The sequence below is a fragment of the Pangasianodon hypophthalmus genome, chromosome 26, assembly GCF_027358585.1.
Source record: "Pangasianodon hypophthalmus isolate fPanHyp1 chromosome 26, fPanHyp1.pri, whole genome shotgun sequence".
NCBI lineage: Eukaryota > Metazoa > Chordata > Actinopteri > Siluriformes > Pangasiidae > Pangasianodon > Pangasianodon hypophthalmus.
This window is the reverse complement of record NC_069735.1, coordinates 15,265,017-15,286,288: the sequence shown is the minus strand read 5'-3', so window position 1 is coordinate 15,286,288 and position 21,272 is coordinate 15,265,017. Positions and strand designations below refer to the sequence as shown.

Sequence of the window (21,272 nt, the reverse complement as noted above, 5' to 3'; positions counted from 1 at the left end):
TTTACTTTGCCCTACTTTACTATTTACCTCATGTCACACTTTTATATACCAATTTATAAGCTACACCTTACTTTACATGACAGTATCTTGCTCAATTGTCAGTCCTAAATTTTGGATTAAAAGAATAACCTCAAACGTTGGTCATTTTACTAAAAACTAGGACTTGAGGAACATGCTTGATCCCTTCAATTAGCACAAATGACCTAGCTGACTCAATGGAAAACTGGGCCAGGAATGAGAAGGTTTGCGCTGTGATCTCATTGCAATTTAATGAGCAGATCATGTGGTGTCCTCAGGGAACTGACAGTAATGCTATATCCCCACATAACATGGACACCAAAAAGTAACGCAGTGCTCAAATAGTCAAAACTTAGAGTCAATTACCATCTGCCATGTTTTAGCAAAACCACTGTATTATGACTTTAAATGTGCAACAAATTAAAGAAGGCTTAAACATAAAAGATGTAGAGATAAGGAGGAAAAGATGTTTCAAAGAGGTAATCATTTTCAGTTAGTATAGAAAAAAAACAGGAGGAATGAAGACAGAAGTGAAAAAAAAACAAGGAGCAAGGCAGTGGCAGCACAGGACATGATGAAAAAGTCATGAGTTGAGGCCGAGTCTAGCTTATGTTACACTCTGACGCGTCTAAAGTAATGAACGAAAGAACAGGAGGTGCAGGGACGAGGGGATGGAGAGAAGAAGGGGAAGGATAAGACTCTGGCAAGTTCGACAAGAGACTCTTCGGTGTGAGGGTTGCTTCTTAGCAGTGAGTATATGCTCTTCCTCTGTGTGGTGTATCTTGTAGAGCCTAGCACTCTGTTATAGCTAGTAAACATTTTGTTTTGCTATTTGTGTGCTGCTTACTGTATTAGAATGTCTTAGTTTGACCAGTATCTGTCCTTTAATCCAATTGTTTTAATAATGTGTAATTTAATAATCTTTAGCTGTTAATTGAATTCATTCATTCGTTTGTCGCTCTTGATTAATGTGCTTAGTCTAATCATTGGCATGAACCCCAACTGAACTTTGAGCTCTGAGGGACCGGTGTAATTCCTGATTCACATTAAAATATCCTGTTTCTGCTAAGGATCCTGCTAAGATTGCACCTATCAAGCGACAAAGGATTCTCTCTCTTCACCTCGTCATTCTAAATTATTCACTCTTGGTTGGATTATGTCACATTTTAACAATCAGCTAGATTAAGGTGTAGTGTGCTTAACGATCAGCTGTCGTGCTGTTTTAGTGTTCCTGTTCCTCTTGGCCTAGAAATAAGATGGCTGAACTGAGGGTGTGTGACCAACACAACCGGTAGATTTTTATCTTTTGTTATCTGGGATCTTACTTTATAATTCATTATTTTATGTTGTTTTCTGTTCTCTTACAGACCCTACCAAGACCAAGGAGACCTGCATCGGTCACTAATCAAAGATAACTGAAGATTCAGTGTTGAGTGCAAGCGACTCCAGACGGAGGAGATTTTAAATGAAATCTCAAGATAATAGTCCTGTATGGAAGGCCAGATGTATAACCAATGAATACTTCTACAACTCTTCTTCAACTCTGGAGAGCTTCCTAGACAATGACTCAACTTGATTCTCCTCTGCAGCATTCTGACCGCCGTTCCGAGATGGAGTCACGCAGTAGAAACACCAGTCGAAGGAGCAGTGTCAGTCAACGCACAGGTGAGATGGGATATACCTGTGCAGGGCTTAAAAACTGATTTTAAAAAAATTGGTTTGTTTAAGCATAATCAAGATTTTAATGTATTTTTTTTTCTTGCGCTCCAGTCATAAGATAATGGTATTAAACTTCAGCATTGGATTACCCTGATGCTGGCCTATCGAAACATATGTAAATAGCATAAAAATGACAATATTCTGGAGTTAATAGTAATAGGAATATTTATAACAACAATATATTGTCATTATTGACATTTAAAAAAATAAACCATTCATAATAAACTTAATTTATCTTGGTTCATCCATGATTTGTGTATTTATAGTGGTCAAAATGCTTGGAGACTCATTCATGTAGCTTTGATCTAAGTACCTTTTCCAAACATATGGACCTTCAGCTCTACTGTTCACCACGTAAAATAATGTTTAATGAAGACACATGAAACGTGATGCTGATTCAAAGGCATTTGAAAGAGAAAACAAGTAAATACATGAGTTATCACCAATCACCCATTGTAAAGGTCAGACAAGGTGCATTACATGCAGTGTGTATTATGTTGTTAGCACTGTATCAGTTACAACACCTTTTTCTCTAACAGAACCAAAAAAAGAGAGGGACCAAAGCAGCACTCGTGCCATTTTCCAAAGAGCCAACCGCTTCCTGTCCCGTGACCGAGAACTGCCGAATGGTAGCCCTCCTGCTCCTGTGCGGTACTACGAGAGAGGACACCCTCTTCCCAGCAACTGCAGTCCTGAACGCAAAGACACTATTCCCTTCCGAAATCCTGAACTGGGCCTTCCATCCTACAGGAGGCGCCATGACACACTTAGCAATGAAGCCATGAGCGGCCTTTCTCCTCTACGCTGCATGACCTATTCGAACTTCAGACGTGGTGACAGTCAGTCACGTGCAAGCCCTCGTTCATGTAGCCCGAGGTCCACCAAAGTTTCTCCGCAGAGGCAATCCCGCAGCTCCTCCCATCGCAGAGGCTCAACCTCCCATCTTTCTGTGACCTCTCACACTTCATCCAAAAGAGCTTCTCGAAAATGCAGTCCAGCAACAAGACGAGCCTCTGTGGTCTCACAGACGCACTCTCCCTCTCGAATATCTTCGTCTAACAGATATACAGATTCATTGACCCACTCCCAAAAGCGAATTCCTTCCCAGAGTTCCTATGACCAACACAGTCTGGACTCGGAAAAGCTGTATCGTAATCTACAATCAATTGCTAGTTCAGCAGAGTCAGACACCTCACAACAGGGAAAAAATGGTTGGTCAAAAAGGTCTAGATCCAAACTGGAAACTGATAGTTATGGTTATGAAAATGGCCGAAGCAGCCGCAGTAGTGGTTGTAACAGTCGGAAAAGTGGACGCAACACTGGTTGCAACAGCAGAGATTTCTCACCACAAGGTAGTGAGTACAACAGGAGTCAATTTTCACCAAGAGGAAGTAGTCATAGGAGTGGATATAACAGTCGCATCAGTGGTTGCAACACAGGCTCTAACAGTCATGACAGTTCACCTCCTCGTAGAGATTATGATCAAAATGGTCATAGATTAATGAGCGATAGAAAACAAAACCATTACAGAGGTGATAAAGGGCGAACATTATCAAAATCATCCACATCAGACAGGCACTCAAGAACAGATCTTAGCCAATCACAGGGGTCCTTGCATGGGACGACACAGTCTCCCATAAGCTCAGCTTCCCCAGAGTCATTGCACAACATCTCATCATCAAAGCAAACCCAAGTCGAAATCACAAAAACAGACAACCAGACCACTGAGAGAAGTAGAAGCACCATTCGACGTGGTCTGGAGGCACTTATACTCTCTGAAAACACAAGATCTAAGAGCCAGCCACCTGTGCCAGAGATGACAATAGAGGACTATGTGGTCATAGCTGATATTCCTAGAGTAAATCTGTATCCAGAAGAAGATGAGGCAATCGTAGTGAGAAGGAGGCCTCAGAGTCGCAGTCCACATAGAGACAAACAACACAGGTAGGAGACACAAGCAAAAGTGGAGGGAGAGACAAGGGCCTTTTTCCACTGCAGTAAAAGAACTTTTCTTACCAAAAAACTGAAACTGTACTTTTTCCATTGTACCCAATTATCTATGGTTTTGGTTGTGTATTTTTTGGTACCTACTCCAGATTCATCAATAGCTACATTTCCAGCCAAGGAATTTTTTGTGAAAAAAGGTTTAGTGCATTGAAATATTTACAGATATAGCTAATGGAAACGCAATTTATCGATAAAATTTCACAAGTGTTGACATAATCTTTTTTCGTTTAACTTTAGCGCATAAATTCTATGTTGATACTTCATATGTTTGCGAAAAAATAGTTTGGAAACAGTTTTTGTCAAGAAAAATGTCGTTCTTTCCAAAAAAAAGTGTCACATGACAGAATTTATTCATCCTCTTGGGGAAGAATAGGGATGCGCATGCCATCCAGCGCACTGTAAACCTGTGGCACAAAATGTTCCAAGGAATTACGGTATGCAATTTCACTGGCTTCTGCTACATTCGGCCGCCTGATATAACACCAAATTATTTATTCTTTAATAGCCGTGTATACAGCATATACACATTGAAGGGTGGTCATTTTGCTAACCTCGAAAGTTCCCCCGCTACTCTGTGCTCGGCACAGGTTGCCAGTTTGAACAGGGCAATAGCAATCAGCTTTCAGGTCGGAACCCGTGCGATAAGCGCAGCTCTCCACCGCTACCTCCCAGTCCCATGGGCTTCATCACATAAGGGCAGTTACTTGGAGCCCTATCAGACAAGCAACTGCTCCATTCTGATGTTGTCTTCTGATATTTTGTACATTTGCAATTATTTGTGAAATTAAAATGAAAGTAAGCTGGCCAATTTCATGTCACTGTCTCAATACTCTCTCCATTTTACAAAGATTTGAGGACATGCTGGACGCAAAAGGTACAGAATTTGCGATATACACAAAATTATGTATGGAAACGGGGCAGAGGGCAGATTTCTTTTGCAATACACCAAAACTTATGTGACACCTGGATGGAAACAGGTGGGAGACAGCAAATTTCGCAAACTTTTTTTTTTTTTTTTTTTTAACACACACTTTCTCTCGCAAAAAGTGGGTGGAAACTTGGCTAATGACTCTTTCATGTCAGGAATTACATTGATATAAGCTTGGTAACCAAGCAGTCAATCAGGAGACATTAACCATGGTATCATTGTGCGTCATAATGGTGAAGCAGTCGCTTTTAATGTCAGTGTGGCCATTCTCGCCTTTCTTCAAGTTGGTCAAAAATGCTAAAACCCCCAATTCTTTTGGTTCCGGTTTTGGTCAATTCTTGTTTTTGAATATGCAGTGGAAAAATGCTTAGAGAGGAAGGGACAGCTGAATTTCCATTTTTCTTAAATATTTTTTCCTCATGCTCTCTCAGCTATAGAGAAGAGAGAGAAGGCCGTGGCGAATACGAGCCAGAGGAACGAGGGAGAGGGAGGGAGAGAGGACGAGACCGTAGAGAGAGGGAGAGGGAGAGGAGACGCCATGACAAGGACACGGGAGGCTCATCTGAAACCAACAGCTCCATCTCAGGCATAACACAGGTTTCACAGGTGAAATACTTGGCACCTGTTTTCACAATGCCACTCACATGGACAATTAAAGGTGCTAGTTTGATTCCAATACTTATGTTAATCGTTACAATTGTAACATAAGATGCATGAATCCTACTTTTCTTTTTCAATGCTGATATCGGAGCTAGTATGTCAATTACAAGCATAGGTAACCATGACTATGGTGATGTGACTGAGAGGAAACTCCATAAACATTCATGTCAATAGGATTTACCTCAAATACAATGGTGTATTGTGTATTTCTGTAGAAAGGTGTGTTCTAGCATGTCTTTCGTAAATTGCAGAGGTCCAGAGAAGAAAATAACTCTTCAAGTAGACATGAGGGAAAACAATGTGACCCTCCATTGATGCAGGTAACCTTTACCTCATTAACACACACACACACACACACACACACACACACACACACACACAGAGAGAGAGAGAGAGAGAGTCAGATACCATGATGTGGGAGGTTTTGGTGTCCAGTTTCGGGTTCAGGCAGAGCTGTCTCACTATTCAGCTTGGAAAATGAGCTACACAGAGGTAGGTGTCTTTAGAAAGTTAAATAAAAGCAGTTATGATAGAAATTTGTTAGCCTGTGGACACTCTGAGGCGTTTGGGTTAACGGCTTTATGATTCGCGCCACCAGCACGGAAGTCACGTGACTAGTTGTTCGAGACCAGAGTGGCTGCGCTCCAAAACCGCAGACAGAGGGCTGTAAGGTTTAAAATTCCTGTGCATTTTTTTTTTTTTTAACTTAAGAGGCGACTAAAGCCATTGATAACCAACAAAGATTTTTTTAACCTTAATTCTAAAGAGATATACGCACCATTTATTTTATTCCTCGATAACAAACCTGAAAAGTTGCTGCCTGACGTTTTAAAGCAGATGATTTGCTGACACTAGATACTATACGGAAACTGGGTCGGCGCATAACAACTTCAACTCTTCCTGTTTCATGCCTTCAACCGGCTTACATTATTCAACGATGACGGTAAGTCCTTGAATTCATTTTATATTACATTACAAACATGATATGAGTGTGTGTGTAAGTGTGTGTGTGTGTGTGTGCAGGTGAACAGTAATGAAGGGGGCGTGTCTGATTGACAGCAGGTGTTTTCATCTCTAGTAGTGAACTCAGTAGTGTGAATCCAAAGTACCCTATGTGGGTTATAAAATTAAACCATGTGTAGTGCTATATATAAGGTATAAGTATAAGGTCAACCATTGAAGGGAACCATAGAACTTGGTAGTTCAGTGGTTAAGATGTTGGACTATGGCTTGGAAGGTTGTGTGTTCAAATCCCTGCAATGCCAAGCTGCCACTGCTGGTCCCCTGAGCAACACCCTTAGCCCTCAACAGCTCCGTTGTGTAAATGAGCTCATAAGTTGCTCTGGATAAGGGTGTCTGCTAAGTGGCATAAACGTAGATGTTCTAGCATGTGGTTCTCCAAGTGAGAACCCCAAGGGGTTCATGATGACCAACCAGTAGGTTTTGTGACTTATTGTTACTTTTTATTATGTGGCCCTGGAGGAATAGTGGTTAGGCCACAGCGCTCTCACCACTGCGGCCTGGGTTCAATCCCTAGCCAGGAAACCAACCCACATGCAACAGTGTGCTCTCAGTGCCGGTCCCAAGCCTGGATAATAAAATTAAAAATTGGGTCAGGAAGGGCATCCAGCGTAAAAACTGTGCCAAATCAAATACACAGACCAATGTGGTGACCCCTAACAGGAGCAGCCAAAAGAGGAACAACAACATTTTGTGGCACTGGTTCAGATCACTACCATCCCTTATCAAATTTCATTCATTCATTTAGTTTAAGTATGCATTTTATCCTGGTCAGGGTCCTGGATTGGGAATCTATCCCGGAAACACTAGACACAAGGCAGGAATACACCCTGGATGGGATGTCAGTCCATCACAGCTTAATAACAGTGTGGAAGTATAAGTTGTTATTATAGCTATAAGCCTAATTGAAGTCACTTAGGTCAGGGCAATACACCTACATTTTTCTGACAGATAAATGTTCAAAAGGTACGTTATTTGGGGGCCAAACATTTTCCATGTGCTATTATTCTTCCTGTTAAGTGTATGAAAATAATAAGTGCTTTATGTATTTAAAGTGCTTCATTTCATTTTCTTTGCATCTTTGCAACATATGCCATCACACAATAATAAATCAATAACTTTTACAATGAGATGTAAACAGAGCAGTTTCTCACAGGTTACAAAATTATGAATATTTATAATTGTTATAGAAAAGATGTATACAAGTTTCTACATCTCCTTATTAGGTGATAACAGCTTCAGAAGATGGTTCCCTATAACCCTAAGCAAATAATCTGCACAGGAACACTCACTGATAGAATCATCATATAAAAACAGTGATTACGGAGATAACACAGATTCTCTAAACAGTCACGTCGGTTTAACATGCATGGTAGTTCAGTTGTTACATCGCATTCATTAAATTTCATACATGGATTGGTTGAAACACTAGAAGGAGTCCCTGGAGGACAAAAGTTTGTTCTCTGTACTTCTACCTGTTACGTCTGAGCTGTTGAAGGTTAAGCTAACAGTTATAATGTGACTTTTCATTTACAGCTCAACTCTTTGGACCTTAAAAAGGGATGGATGTTCATGCTGGACAACTGCGCAGAAGTAAGAAGATTTTTATCTTGAAATATGTCATGTATGTGTTTTCTCAAGAAAATGGCAAATCAACTGAAAAAAGCTAACCTGGATAAGTTATACTTTCGGCCTGCAGTTAAACTTTAAAATCTATTTTTATCATATTTGGTCTTTGTGCCAATCCAAATAGTGCATGTTTGCAAGCAAAATAAAAATTGTATAGTAATTATCAGGTAACTTAGCAGTGACTTAGCATGCTCACACAGCAAATTAAGCGAACTAGTTTTATGTTACACTTCGTTGCAGGTTGTTAATGAGCTAATTACACTCATCCACCCTCCGCAAAGTTTTAGAGATGTTTTACCATGCACTATTTTTTTCAATGTAAGTGATTAAAATATAAATGTAAAATGTTTTAATGTAAGTCAGTAATGTTTTTTGAATCTGTCCATTCCTCACATCAATTTATAACTGCTATAGCACTTCGATTTTCATTTACATAAAGTTAAATTCTGCTCAACTTTGTCACCCGGCCCCGCCCACTTTGCTAATGTCTCATGTCGCTGTAAGTGACACAAACTTAACAACTTTTAACTGCATCATTTTTTTGTTGACAGATACAAAACAGAGAACATAGCCTACTATAAAATTTTAAGTTTGGAAAGTAAATTTCACACCATTTAATAGTCGAAAAGTTGAAAATCGACAGTCTCTTCCAATTGAGTTAGCTTTTATTTTACATATTTAAAATGCATGTGTCCCAATATACATAAAAACATAAAGACAGAAGTAAGCATTTACACACAGATAGTTTAAATATTACTTCTTCTTGATGACTTTACACATTCTCCCCCAGTATTATCCAGTATTATTTTTGTACTGAATAAACATTATCCTCTCCTCTCCTTCTCTCCTTTAGTGGAGAAAGTTCTGGTTTGTGCTAGACAGCTCTGGACTGAAATACTATACCAACCCTGATGCTGAGGAGGTGAGCTGAATATATATATACAGTATATACATATATACACACACACACACACACACACACTGTATGGCCAAAAGTTTTTGGACACCTGATCATCACAGCCATATGTGGTTCTTCCTCAAACGGTTACCACTAAGTTGGAAGCACACAATAGTACAGAAAGTCTCTGTGTGCTGCAGCATTACAATTTCCTTCACTGGAACTAAGAGGCTGAAACCTGTTCCAGCATGACAATGCTCCTGTGCACAAAGCGAGCTCCATGAAGACATGGTGTGTGAAGTTTGGAGTGGAAGAACTCGAGTGTCCTGCACAGAGCCCTGACCTCAACCCCACCTTTGTGATGAACTGGAACACCGACTGCACCCCAGACCATCAGCTCTTGTAGCTTCAGAAGAGTGGAGCTTATTATAACAGCAAAAAGTGGGAATAAATCTGGAATGCGATGATCAAAAATCACATATTGATGTGATGGTCAGGTGTCCACAAACTTTTGGCCATATATATATATATATATATATATATATATAAATATATTAAACTTTTATAAATACATAAAACTTTACACACACACAAACACATATATATAAATATATTAAACTTTTATAAATACATAAAACTTTACACACACACAAACACACATATATATATATATATATATATATATATATATATATATATATATATATATATGTATGTACATAATGTGTGTGTGTGTGTCTGTGTGTATAAAGTTTTATATATTTATAAAAATTTAATATATTTATTTATTTATTTAATCTGATTGTAAACACTAATCACTGCCTTTTTAAGGAGCATCTAATTAAAGGAGCAGTGCTGTAAATTTTCTGCAATGCTTTTTCCTTAAATGCAAATGAATTGTTTCTATTGATTGGTAAAACCTAGTTGAGCTGCTGTTATTGATTTAGGATTATAATCCTGTGCACAGTGAGATGTGTTTAAAGCTCTAAGGAATGTCCAAATACCAGAAAGGAAGCAATTCTGGTAAATATAGACGTTGTAAAATCGCTGTTTTTTTCACCAAGTTAGGGGGAAATGTGTTTTAATTACTGTCTCTCTTTGATGTATGAGGGCTTCAGGGTGATGAATAAACCTTTTTGTATTGTTTATATTTAATAGAGGGCTGAGCCAGATGGAGAGATTGATATTTCATGCTGTCTAGAAGTGGTGGAGTTTGAAGCGGATAAGAACTATGGACTTCAGATACATGTAAGAATTTTTTGTTGCCCATGTTTTAGCACTGACGTACGTTTTGGTACAAAATTAAATGTAGAAGTTTACACTCTTTTGAGGAGTTGGTAGATCCTTCTACCTACAGTGTAATGTTCTGTGTAACTTTATATTGTTTAATTGTTTAAAGAGCAAATATAAATCCACTCCAAGAGGGACACTGAGATCATTGACCTAATTTAAGGAAAATGCTGTTAAGGCAGCCAACGATTTAATATGACACAATTTAGAGCGGTTTTGATGCAATATACTATGATTCAGTATTATGCAAACAGATCTCATCTCCTTCACATCACGTTCACTGAGACTGACAGACAGAGAAGCCACGCCTCCTTCACTAAGACTGACAGACACAGAGGCCACACCTCCTTCACTAGGACTGAAAGACACAGAGGCCACACCTCCTTCACTAGGACTGACAGACACAGAGGCCACACCTCCTTCATTGTGATCGAGAGGCTCAGAAGCCACGCCTCCTTACTGAGACTGACAGGCCATAGGCCACACCTTCTTCACTAGAATTGACAAGCACAGAAGATAGGCCTGTGATTTTTACACACCTAGTCTTCTTTAGACATAAATGTATTTGTATGTTCTGAAATTGTATGTTTCTGATGATCAGTAATTTTGAATTTGTTGATTATGAACTGTACAATGTAAACATTAACTGATTAACTGATTCTGGATGTGTTCTGTCTGCTGGTGTACAGATGAGAGACGCAGAAATCACTCTGTCAGCCATGACTTCCCGCATCAGGAGGAACTGGATAGACATTCTGCAGAGACGCATCAATACCACTGAATCACCCGATAACGCACGGTACAGAGCATCCTCCTAACATCACTCTTACCTGGAGACAGTGAAGGTGACAGGAGGAGTTTATAGCTAGTGCTTTGGGGTACACTCATAGAAAAAAAGTTCCACTCTTTATCACTCTAAACGTTTCTTCCTCTCTGATTATTCTCTCTGGGGGAAGGTTCTATGTCGAATTTACAACAGAGGGTATTATCTTTTAGAAAACATTCCAAGTTGAATGCTTTAAATCCTGGAACGGTTCACTACCAACAGAACCCTCGAGGTGCGCTTTTGTATAAAAGTCTAATGCGGGAATACGAAAAGAAGCAGAAAAGCAAATAAGAGAATAAGAAAAAGAGGGTTCTTTTTAATTTTCTAAAAGGCTTCTACATGGAACCCACTCTGATAAAGGAAACAATTCATTGTAGAGTTATGCATACAACCTCTAAAGGTTCCCCTAAAGGGACTAACCAAAGAACAATTAATTAATTAACCAAAAACAATTAATCTAGCTTTACCGCTTTTCAAGTGTACATACCACATTAATGTGAACCAGATGTAGAAAAAAAAAAGGTTCCGGTTAGCACCCTAAATTTAACCTATGGTGTATCCTTTATGGGTTCTTTGTAGAGCCTCATAACAGAGGGTTTACCTTGTATGTTAAACCATATATATATATATATATATATATAATATATATCATATTTAAAAATAACTCTTTCATCTGATCATCTTTCTCAGACACCCAGACAGCACCAATGCCACCTCCCGAAATGCAGAAACCTTCAGGTTCTCACATCGAGATCGACACGATTCAGGGTCAGAGCCCACAAGCCCGTCTCACGATGACCCAGACATGATGTCATTGCCCTTGACCAATCACCGGGAGGCAGGCGTGGGTCGAGATACGGAACAGGAAAAGCGATTAGGGGACAGGACTAAGTGGTTCCAGGAAGGCGGTTCGGACAGAGAGGCCGACAGCCCATGGGACAAAGTGCAGCTGAAAAAGGGGGCGGTGGCTTGTGTTATGCCGCAGATCCCCGAGACCATGACGGGGACGGACATCGAGAAGAAGTGGGAGGATTTTGAGAAGATTCCTGTAGGGGAGATGAGGTCTTTATCTCTGATTGGCTCAGAGCCTCCACAAGGAACCAATGAGGCGCTACAGAGTGAGGTATTCAAGTGCACCGCCTCAGATAAAGTCATGAATTTGTTTTCACAACTTCACATGTTTTATTTATCTCTACCTTCTCTCTTCATTGGATACATACAGATATTAAATTTCTAAGATGATAAATGTCTATACCTTTACAATTAAATTAGTGATAATTCACATGCACTTTTTTGTCAGTATAATATTTGACTTTTATTAACTGACCAACACACACCTGACTGAACCTCAAACTCTGTAGAATTTTTGTAGCAATTCTATAACTTTTTTGCTACTCCTTTAAAACCTACTGTTTTGCTTGCATATTGTTTACAAACCTAAATAGTGTGATACATATTGCGTGCCATGTATCATTACACCCACTCATAATTATCATTGTATGATATTTTAAAAACATGAACACACATGAAAGAGAAGATATACGTATTTATATTGTTTTAACAAGATCAAAAAGAAGCAGACGTGACGTTTTTGTCCCATGTGCCTCCCTGTTCTCAGGTGATGTCTCTGAGGCAGCAGATCGAGGTGCTGCGTAAAGGCCGAGCCGCGTCTAAATCTGCGGTTTCCTGTGGCCCGGGGTCACCCTGTGCCTCCAGACTGGAAGAGTTGGAGAGAGAGCACAGGGGGAGACTGCAGGAGATGGAGAGAGTGCATGAGAGAGAGATGAGAGAGATGGAGACTCAGAGAGAGCAGATGCTGAGAGAGGAGGCGCACCATGCGGCACAAGGTGAATACTGGCTTCATACAGATGATATAACTATGTTACGGAGCTTACTGATAGTGAGCATTGTGTTGTGTGCTGTCTCGCTGACTCCATCACTCTCTCGGCAGCGATAGATGCTCTGAGAAAGGCCCATCAGGAGGAGCTGGAGAGAGTGAGAGGAGGGGAACAAACAGATTCCACTGTACTAAAGTGAGTGCATAAAATTATTATTAATACATATTATTAAAGTTGTGCACATTCCATTGCATGAAAAACTGCAAAGCAAAGTAAACAAAGAAGTAGTTTAGATGCAGAGGTGTAGCTATAGGGAATGGATTTTGGGTTTGGACCCCACCTGAAATATTTTCCCATTCCAAATATTTATTCGTCAATGGCAAACATAACGCTCACACACACACACACACACACACACATATATATATATATTCACAGTATGATCAGGATGCGTTACATTCACCGTTCAAAAATAAGCATTTTGAACCGTCATAAAATATTTCACGACAGTTTGAACCTAAAAGCCCCTCCCCTCATTATATACGGTCCTTAATTCCTTAATTCATCCTTTAAACCCATAACGGTTGCTTGTGGTTGTAACAGACTGTATTTAGGTGCTGAATTATAAGTAACATTCAAGTAAGATGGTGACCCACAATGGATGACCCACAGTCTTACCCTGGCTGATACCAAAAATCAAACAACGCAAGAAAAACCCAACTTCTTAGCTTACAAGTTATTGTGACGTAGCAAAACCAGGAAGCTTTCCCAATACGTCTAGTGTGTGTAAATAGTGTGCATAGTGCACTTAAATTATTAATAGTAGATCTCTTAAGTGACATTTATCCAAAGGATGCTCCTAGTTATCCATCGGGATGGAGTTTGTCTTGACCGTCATTAAAGAAACGAAACACATAGTCCATTTTCAAGTTCCATGTTAACGAAGACATCCTTGTCCCTAGAATAAGATTCCTTTTCAGTATAGCTACACCATTTTGGACGTATTGTTCCCATCACAGTTCGATTTAATTTTATTAGTACATATTGTCACAAAGCAGCTTTACAGAAACCCGGATGTAAACTATTTAAATGCCTAATGAACAAGCCAAACTTAAGAAAAACTCCCTGAGATGACATGAGGACCATTCAAAACGGAACCTGTGACACCGGATTGAGATTATAAATCACTACACAGTGTTGAAAAGTAAAGAGACAGCACTGGGTGTGTCTACGGAATGTTCATTATGAGCAGGAGGTGAATGAGAGTGAGCGACAGGACAGTGTTTACGATTACAGCATCAGCAGCTCTTAGTTACAAATCTGCACTATTAAGGTGAAATAATGATCTGAATCAAAGGTGAGACTTGGGTATAAAGTCATGGCTCAGCTATTTTCAAAGGAGGCAGTGCAGTGCTAACAGCTGTGTAGGGTGCAGGAGTGTCGGACAAAAGGAGCTGCGACAAAGGAACAAAAGCAGAGTGGGTACTAAACAGATTTTCAGTGAATCGGTTCAATCAGTCAACAGATCAATTAACCCATTAAAGCAGACATCTGTTCTTCAGTCAATGAATAATCCATCACGTTTGTGTGTGTGTGTTTGTGTGTGTGTCAGGTCCGAGTGTGTCTCTCTGCAGCAGGAGTTGGATGGTCTCTCAGAGCGTTACACTCAGAGGTGTGTGGAGCTGACTCAGTTACAGAACGCCACAGGACAGAGACACACACTGATTGAGGAGAGGCACAGAGAAGTGGAACAACTCCGCAAAGAGAACCAGGTACACCAGCGAGAACAGGAAACACCATTTTCTCCTGCAGAGCCGAGTGACGGCAGGTGTATATAGTCGTCCCATCCATATACATCAGTATGCATTCTTGTTAAAAATAAATAAATAAATAAATAAAGAGGAGAAAATAATGAAAGAGAGGAAGAAAATAAAAAAGAAAGAAAGAAAGACAAACAAACAGCAAAACAGAAAAAGAGAGTTAATTAGAGAAAAACAGAGTGATAGAATGAGAGAAAGAGTAAGAGAAGACACAGAATGAGGGGAGAAAGTAATGATGAGGGAAAGAAAGAAAGAAACAAACAATAAAACAATAAAACAAAAAAACTAATCTGCGAAAAAATGAGCAATAGAATGAGGTAAAGTGGAAGAAATAAAGAAAGAATGAAAGAAAGAAGCAAACAAATAAATAACAAAAGAAAAAAAGAGAGAACTCATTTGAGAAGAGTGAAAGAATGAGAGACAGAGAAGAGAAAGAGAGAAATAAATAAACAAACAAACAAACTAATTTGAGAAAAGCGGAGTGTTGGAATGAGAGAAAAAGTAATAGAAGAGAGAAAGAGAGGAGATAGTGAGTGACAGAAGTGTGCACCTGCGCTGTGTGTGAGCTGCTGAGCTGCGGATTGGACGGTTGACTTTAGTCATTAATACTTTAAATTTGTAAATTCTATCAAAACCAAATCGAGATGTCTTAATTCTAGCAGGAAAAATGGATGTTTTAAAAATAATAATGATATTTATTTGGGTGTTTAATAATAAATCTTTTACTATTAGGCTAAAGAGTTAATTGCAGTTAAATTTTATTCAATTAAAAGTAAATAAGTAGACATATTCGATGACAGTATGTGTTTAGTGACAGCTTATATTTCAGTCTTTACAGTAACTGTGCAGTTACAGACATCAGTCAGTGTGGTTAAGCCCTGTTAGCATGGGCAACCACAACTTCCTGTTTCATACTGGTATCCAGGCTTAGTATTAATAGCGTGTCTCATGTGCATGTAGCCTTTTCACACTGGTCCAGCATCAGTTTAAACTACACAAATCTTTCCAGTTATTATTGCTAAAAGAAAAAGCAAGCTGGTCTGAGATCAGTGTGCAGAGATCAGTGATCACTGTAACTCTGTGCCAGTTTTATGATCACTTCCTGTCCCTGGTCGAACAGGAACTGCAGGCACGTCTGACTGAAGAAATGAGCCTCATGCGATCCTTCATCACGGGTCAAAGGTCAGGGGTCATTGCTGTCGGAAGCTACGAGCACAGTGCCTCAGAATTGGAGGTAAGGTGACAGTCCATATAACACTGCTCATTTTCATACAGTTGTTTATGAGTGTTTTACAGTGTGAGGTAAAGAAAGAAACAAAAGGTAGTGAAAAAAATGAATAAATGTAATAAATAATAATGCATCCATCCTAATATGTTATTGTTTCATTAGTAACAATGTAGTCAGGGACAGATTTGGGGAAAAAAATTGCCGATATGGTGAAGTTTTCTGTAGGGAGATGTTTATGTAACATTTATGGAAGGAGTCTCCAGTGTCAGTGCTTTGTAACAGTCAGAGGCTGTAACTGTACATTTTGTTCATTTTTTTGTCTTAAGCGAAAGAGAAAAGAGAGGCTGGTGAGAGAACCACTTTAATAGCTGCTATAACATAAGTGAGAACAGGAACTAACTTGTCTCAAGGATGTTCCACAACATTAAATGTAGCTATAAATGGATAAAACATGTGATGTGTCATTATATAATAAATAAATAAATGTTATCTGTTGGCCAGTCACTGTAGTATAAGAGGCATAACACACTTCAGGGCGTGCTGTTACTGGAAAATGATTAACTTCAGGGTAATAACAGTAACTCTGCTTCATCACAGCGCCTTAAACAGATTATTTTCCTATATCAGCATGACACAGAGTGTTTTATTCTTTACTTAGGAACGTCACTGAGTCCTGGATATGTACTATCTGTCAAATGTCAGGCAGAAATCAGCTTTTAGTTGTTACACATTGCCCTCTAGTGGTCACAAACGGTAATACTGGAGGGGTTTTTTGTGTGCTTTTTCAGTTTCTGGTACATTTTGTATTGCATACATATTAAAAGTGTTTAGAAAGACACAGACTAAGGCAGTGTTTAATCTGTGATGTAACCCTAGTGTGTGTGTGTGTGTGTGTACGTGTTATATTTTTTAATCCTGTTCCAGCCCTGAACACATCTCCACCACATTATAAAAGCTATAAAATTCTATTTCTAATAATCACTCAGGTGTGTTTGGACTGAAACAGAATAAAACCATGGAAAGGTGAAATTCCTGAAGACAAGATTTCACATCCTTAAGGTGGTTATACATTATGGAGAGAGTCTTGTGTGTACACTACGGATCAGAGAGAGTCTTGTATTTCAGTAAACGTACCAGCACGACCCAGCCTGACGTTACTCAGTCATCATCATCAGGAACGAAGATATCATGCTCTTCCAGAAGAGCTGCAAACTGCTTGTTTAGAAAGACACAGACTAAGGCAGTGTTTAATCTGTGATGTAACCCTAGTGTGTGTGTATGTGTGTGTGTGTGTGTGTGTGTTTGTTTCAGATGTTGTTGCGAGTGAAGGAGAATGAGATCGAGTACTTACACAAGGAGATCAGCTGTCTCAGGAACGAGATCCAGTCATTAATTAAGGTAATGTTGGACTGTGTGTTTGTAAGAGTTGGAATGTGTTGGGAATCACTTTATTCATCTGATTGAATAAAATCTATCATTGATTTAAAGCCTTTACACACTACTGTGTCAGTCTGCTGAGTAAAGCATACAGAGAGACATGTTACTCTCTCTACTATGTGTGTGTGTGTGTGTGTGTGTGTGTAGGAGAAGCAGGAGCTGAGCGAGCGTTACAAGGCCGTGTATGTGGAACTGTGTGGACTGAAGGGGCTCAGTGACAGAGAGATCAGCTCTCTTAAAGAACACCTCCGGCTGACCAACGCCGCTCTGGAGGAGGAACAGCAGCACCAACTGAGACCTTAAATTATTCAGATATGAACAAACTCAGACACTTTCTTCTTCCTCTAACACAGACATGCACGATGTCTGTCCCTCCTCGTGTGGCTTTGGATGGTGCTTCATGCTGATTTGTTTACTGAGAGAGATGAGGTACTTTCCATGCTGGTTTTGCTACCAGAAAATAAAAATATGTAAATCTTTCATGCATCTTTCTCTGAAAGGTCTTCAAAGAGCAATAAAGGAGCAGGCAATGAATAATTAAACAGACACACTGAGTAAAGGTCGATTCACATTGTACACTATTCTGAAGTCTTTTTTTTTTTAAACACATCTCACATGGGAGTTGTGCTTTCATTTTAACAAGCATTTCAAACTCAAGCATACATGACACTCTTCTTGTTTTACACGTCATCTCGATTTCTTTTTTTTTTTTTTTTTTGGTGTTACTCATGAGCACATGAAGCGTAAACTCCATAAAAATCTCACAATCCTGCTTTCTATAGTATTAACTTCAAAGATGATCATTGTGCAACCTGCAGATTTGCATAAACATTTGTAAAAAGTTGAATAGGATGTTTACTCACTGCCTCACTGTCTCATGGCACAGTTTCATTAAGATAAGGTGTCTCTATATCTGACTCATACATATATGCATGTGTGTGGATTGAGCAGACAGAACAGTCGTGACACGTCTGATGCAAACTAGACTTCTGTGACTTTAACTACATTTTCTGGCTGATTGAATAGATTGGAGCTAAAAGGTACATTGTGTGCATATATTTTTTGTTGTTTAAACCTCTATTTTTTCCTTGTGAATGATGTGCAGAGTTTTTAAATGAGTGAATATTAGAAAATATCAAAAATTTCAAGAAAACAGAGACAAACAAGAATCAGTCAGAATCAAGTGTTTTATTCCACTGAAACAAATCTGTACATGCAAAAATACATGAGGTGATTAAACATTAGCTTTAAAAGGTAAATAATCAAAATCAAACTTTAGAGTCAGGCACTGAAAGCAAGGTGTGAATGTAAACGTTATTGCATTGATCCCGCTTAGAGTTATCTTCAGTGTGAGCAACGGTTTGGTTCCCCAGTCGTACTGTAAAGAAAAGAAAAGAAATCTTGTTTAACCACAAGCACAAAATCACCAAGTATAATAATTAACCACCAAAAACATTTTAATGATTCAATCCAGAATAAAGTATAAGGTGCTGTTGTATGGTTTTAAAGCTCTACATGGAATGACACCAGATTATATTTCTGAGTTTTCCACCACTCCCAGAGATCCAACAACCAGCTGCTTCTTGATATTCCCCGGTCACGCTTAAAGGGTGAAGGAGATTGTGCATTCACTGTTACTGATCCAGAGTTGTGGAATGGAGTACCAATTTTTTTACATCCTCAACCTCTCTAAACATGTTTAAAACCTGTCTAAAAGCCATTGCTACTTTATAACGACCACAAAGTGTGGAACAGATGTAGGCTATTTGTGGTGTTTTATGTATTTTTCATTTTCTTTTATTTCTTTCTTTATATGATATTATTTTTTTTTTGTAATTGTACAGCACTTTGGTACACTCTGTTGTTTTTAAAGTGCTTTATAAATAAATTTGAATTTGATGACCACTAGATTGTTAAAAGGCCAAGATAAGAAGTGCCTTAATATGAACTGCACTTGTATTAGACATACCATTACTTCTACTGTATGTAGCTCACTTCTATAAGGACTCTAAAGCTATTTTCTCAATATGTGTTATATTTTTTAATCCTGTTCCAGCCCTGAACACATCTCCGCCAGATTATAAAAGCTATAAAATTCTATTTCTAATAATCACTCAGGTGTGTTTGGACTGAAACAGAATAAAACCATGGAAAGGTGAAATTCCTGAAGACAAGATTTCACATCCTTAAGGTGGTGATACATTATGGAGAGTGTACACTACGGATAAGAGAGAGTCTTGTATTTCAGTAAACGTACCAGCACGACCCAGCCTGACGTTACTCAGTCATCATCATCATCAGGAACGAAGATATCATGCTCTTCCAGAAGAGCTGCAAACTGCTTGCTGATGAGCGTGCCTATGTAGAGGAACGGGACCACCACCACTGTCATGCGCACGACACCAAACGGAGTCTGCAAATGAGCCAAACAAGTGCAAATGAGCTTGAAATGAACAAAACGATTTCATGTAAAGATGCTCTGCTTCATATATGCTCCAAAGCACAGCTTCTCAGTCCAGTCCATGCCAAGTCCCTGACACACCTGAGCCAGGTAATTTTTTTAGCCCTGATCACCTAGTGTGGGTGTGTATGAAAGTTGAAAACAAAAAATATACAGAGGGCTGGGCCAATCCTGAAAGACTGGACTAAAAACCTAAGCCAAAACTGTACTGCCTTCATCCTTTAACACTTAATAATACCCTGGGATTTAACATCTATAAACAATGTATAAGCCATAAAAACCCATTAGCTATTTAATTATTTTGTGAGTGAGTTACTTTGGACCTTATTGTTCATACTGTATGCCATAGATTTATTACTTTGGGCAAAACAACAACTTTATGTACAAAAAAAGTCTAAAAAGTCCGTCTTTTAAGTACACAACATTCGCTACTGTATATTGTATTCACTTCCGCATTCAACAACAGTGCGTCAAAAAATAACACGCATTGATTGGTCCAGAAAACCTCCGTCAAACGATTCCTCGATTTTCATTGGCTCGCATGCTACCGTGGTTACAACACAATAGTTACACCCATTTAAACTTACAAATATTAAAATTACATTTTATAATACGGGGGAAATAACATTACGTTGTAACTTTCCTATGTTTTATAGCTTTTTTTGTATAAAAATTACTTTAGTTATCAAATCCCAAAAGTCCAAACAGTCCGTTTTTTTTGTCTAGTTGCTACTGTACGAAAAATTTCTGCAAAGCTCTGATTGGTCACATCACATGTCCGTCAAACTAATCCTCCATTTTCATTGGCTCGCAGGTCTCTATACGCTGATGTAGCGACGTCCCCATAGTTACGCCTAATTATATCCTATCCCGGTTTTGGTGTACATTAGAAAGAAAACACACATACTTTATCTGGTTTTGGGAGTATGGCTCCCGACGTTGATGTCACCGCGTTTCGACTCAGTGCAACTTCTTTCATATTTCGTGGGTTTAATCCGACATTCCTGGTGAGGAAACTCCGAAACAGGGCGCGCGCTGCCAAAGCCATATTTCCTGTTTTATGCGCTCTGTATATGGAGAGAGAGAGAGAGTGAGAGCGCGAGCGCTTATATCAGGGTCACTTCCTGTTTATTCTTTTTAACTTCCACTAGAGGGCGCCAAAGACACAGTCCAAATTTATTTACTCACTGGAAACCTATTTAATGTACAATTATTACTTTTCATCTAGACAGCACTGAGAAACTGGAAAAATCTAAATATATAGCTGATAAATTTACAATATAACTCATACAGTAGCTGTTTAAAAAGTAGTTTTTTTTTAATCATCTACTCTAAAATGATTAAGATATTGTAAGATGGTGTAATGGCCAAAAGTATGTGCACCCCTGACCTTCACATCTATATGTGCTTGTTGAACATCCCATTCCAGATTTATTCACTCTTTGCTGTTATAATAACCTCCAGTCTTCTGAGAAGACTTTTCCCATTTGCCT

At 39.0% G+C, this 21,272-nt stretch overlaps 2 protein-coding genes across 5 annotated transcripts; one reads left to right on the top strand and one right to left on the bottom strand.

The window, feature by feature from the left end:
• Window positions 1-2,512: 2,512 nt before the first annotated feature.
• triobpa (TRIO and F-actin binding protein a) lies at window positions 2,513-17,798 on the top strand. 4 transcript variants are annotated; one of them, XM_053230117.1, is made up of 15 exons: window positions 2,513-3,681; window positions 5,104-5,278; window positions 5,584-5,652; window positions 6,188-6,275; window positions 7,889-7,945; window positions 8,835-8,903; window positions 10,038-10,127; window positions 10,859-10,968; window positions 11,686-12,118; window positions 12,614-12,842; window positions 12,947-13,028; window positions 14,446-14,605; window positions 15,774-15,887; window positions 17,193-17,279; window positions 17,466-17,798. In XM_053230117.1, exons 4-15 carry the CDS (start codon window positions 6,240-6,242, stop codon window positions 17,619-17,621), a joined length of 1,623 nt encoding a protein of 540 aa, XP_053086092.1. In that variant the 5' UTR covers window positions 2,513-3,681; window positions 5,104-5,278; window positions 5,584-5,652; window positions 6,188-6,239; the 3' UTR covers window positions 17,622-17,798. The 4 variants fall into 4 exon arrangements, with proteins under 4 accessions (XP_053086092.1, XP_053086094.1, XP_053086095.1 ...); XM_053230119.1 differs by lacking the exons at window positions 2,513-3,681; window positions 5,104-5,278; window positions 5,584-5,652 and adding an exon at window positions 5,686-5,824 and having other exon boundaries at window positions 6,167-6,275; XM_053230120.1 differs by lacking the exons at window positions 2,513-3,681; window positions 5,104-5,278; window positions 5,584-5,652 and adding an exon at window positions 5,689-5,824.
• Window positions 17,799-18,491: 693 nt separating this feature from the next.
• smdt1b (single-pass membrane protein with aspartate-rich tail 1b) lies at window positions 18,492-20,879 on the bottom strand. Its single transcript, XM_026932050.3, has 3 exons — window positions 20,687-20,879; window positions 19,576-19,731; window positions 18,492-18,696 (listed from the first exon to the last, which is right to left on the bottom strand). Exons 1-2 carry the CDS (start codon window positions 20,825-20,827, stop codon window positions 19,600-19,602), a joined length of 273 nt encoding a protein of 90 aa, XP_026787851.1. The 5' UTR covers window positions 20,828-20,879; the 3' UTR covers window positions 18,492-18,696; window positions 19,576-19,599.
• Window positions 20,880-21,272: the final 393 nt, after the last annotated feature.

Coding starts and splice junctions, on each gene's coding strand:
- triobpa (XM_053230117.1), top strand. CDS start 6,240: ATGCCTTCAACCGGCTTACATTATTCAACGATGACG. Junction 6,276..7,888: donor TACATTATTCAACGATGACG/GTAAGTCCTTGA, acceptor TTTCATTTACAG/CTCAACTCTTTGGACCTTAA. Junction 17,280..17,465: donor AGATCCAGTCATTAATTAAG/GTAATGTTGGAC, acceptor GTGTGTGTGTAG/GAGAAGCAGGAGCTGAGCGA.
- smdt1b (XM_026932050.3), bottom strand. CDS start 20,827: ATGGCTTTGGCAGCGCGCGCCCTGTTTCGGAGTTTCCTCACCAGGAAT. Junction 19,732..20,686: donor TACTCCCAAAACCAGATAAA/GTATGTGTGTTT, acceptor GCTCATTTGCAG/ACTCCGTTTGGTGTCGTGCG.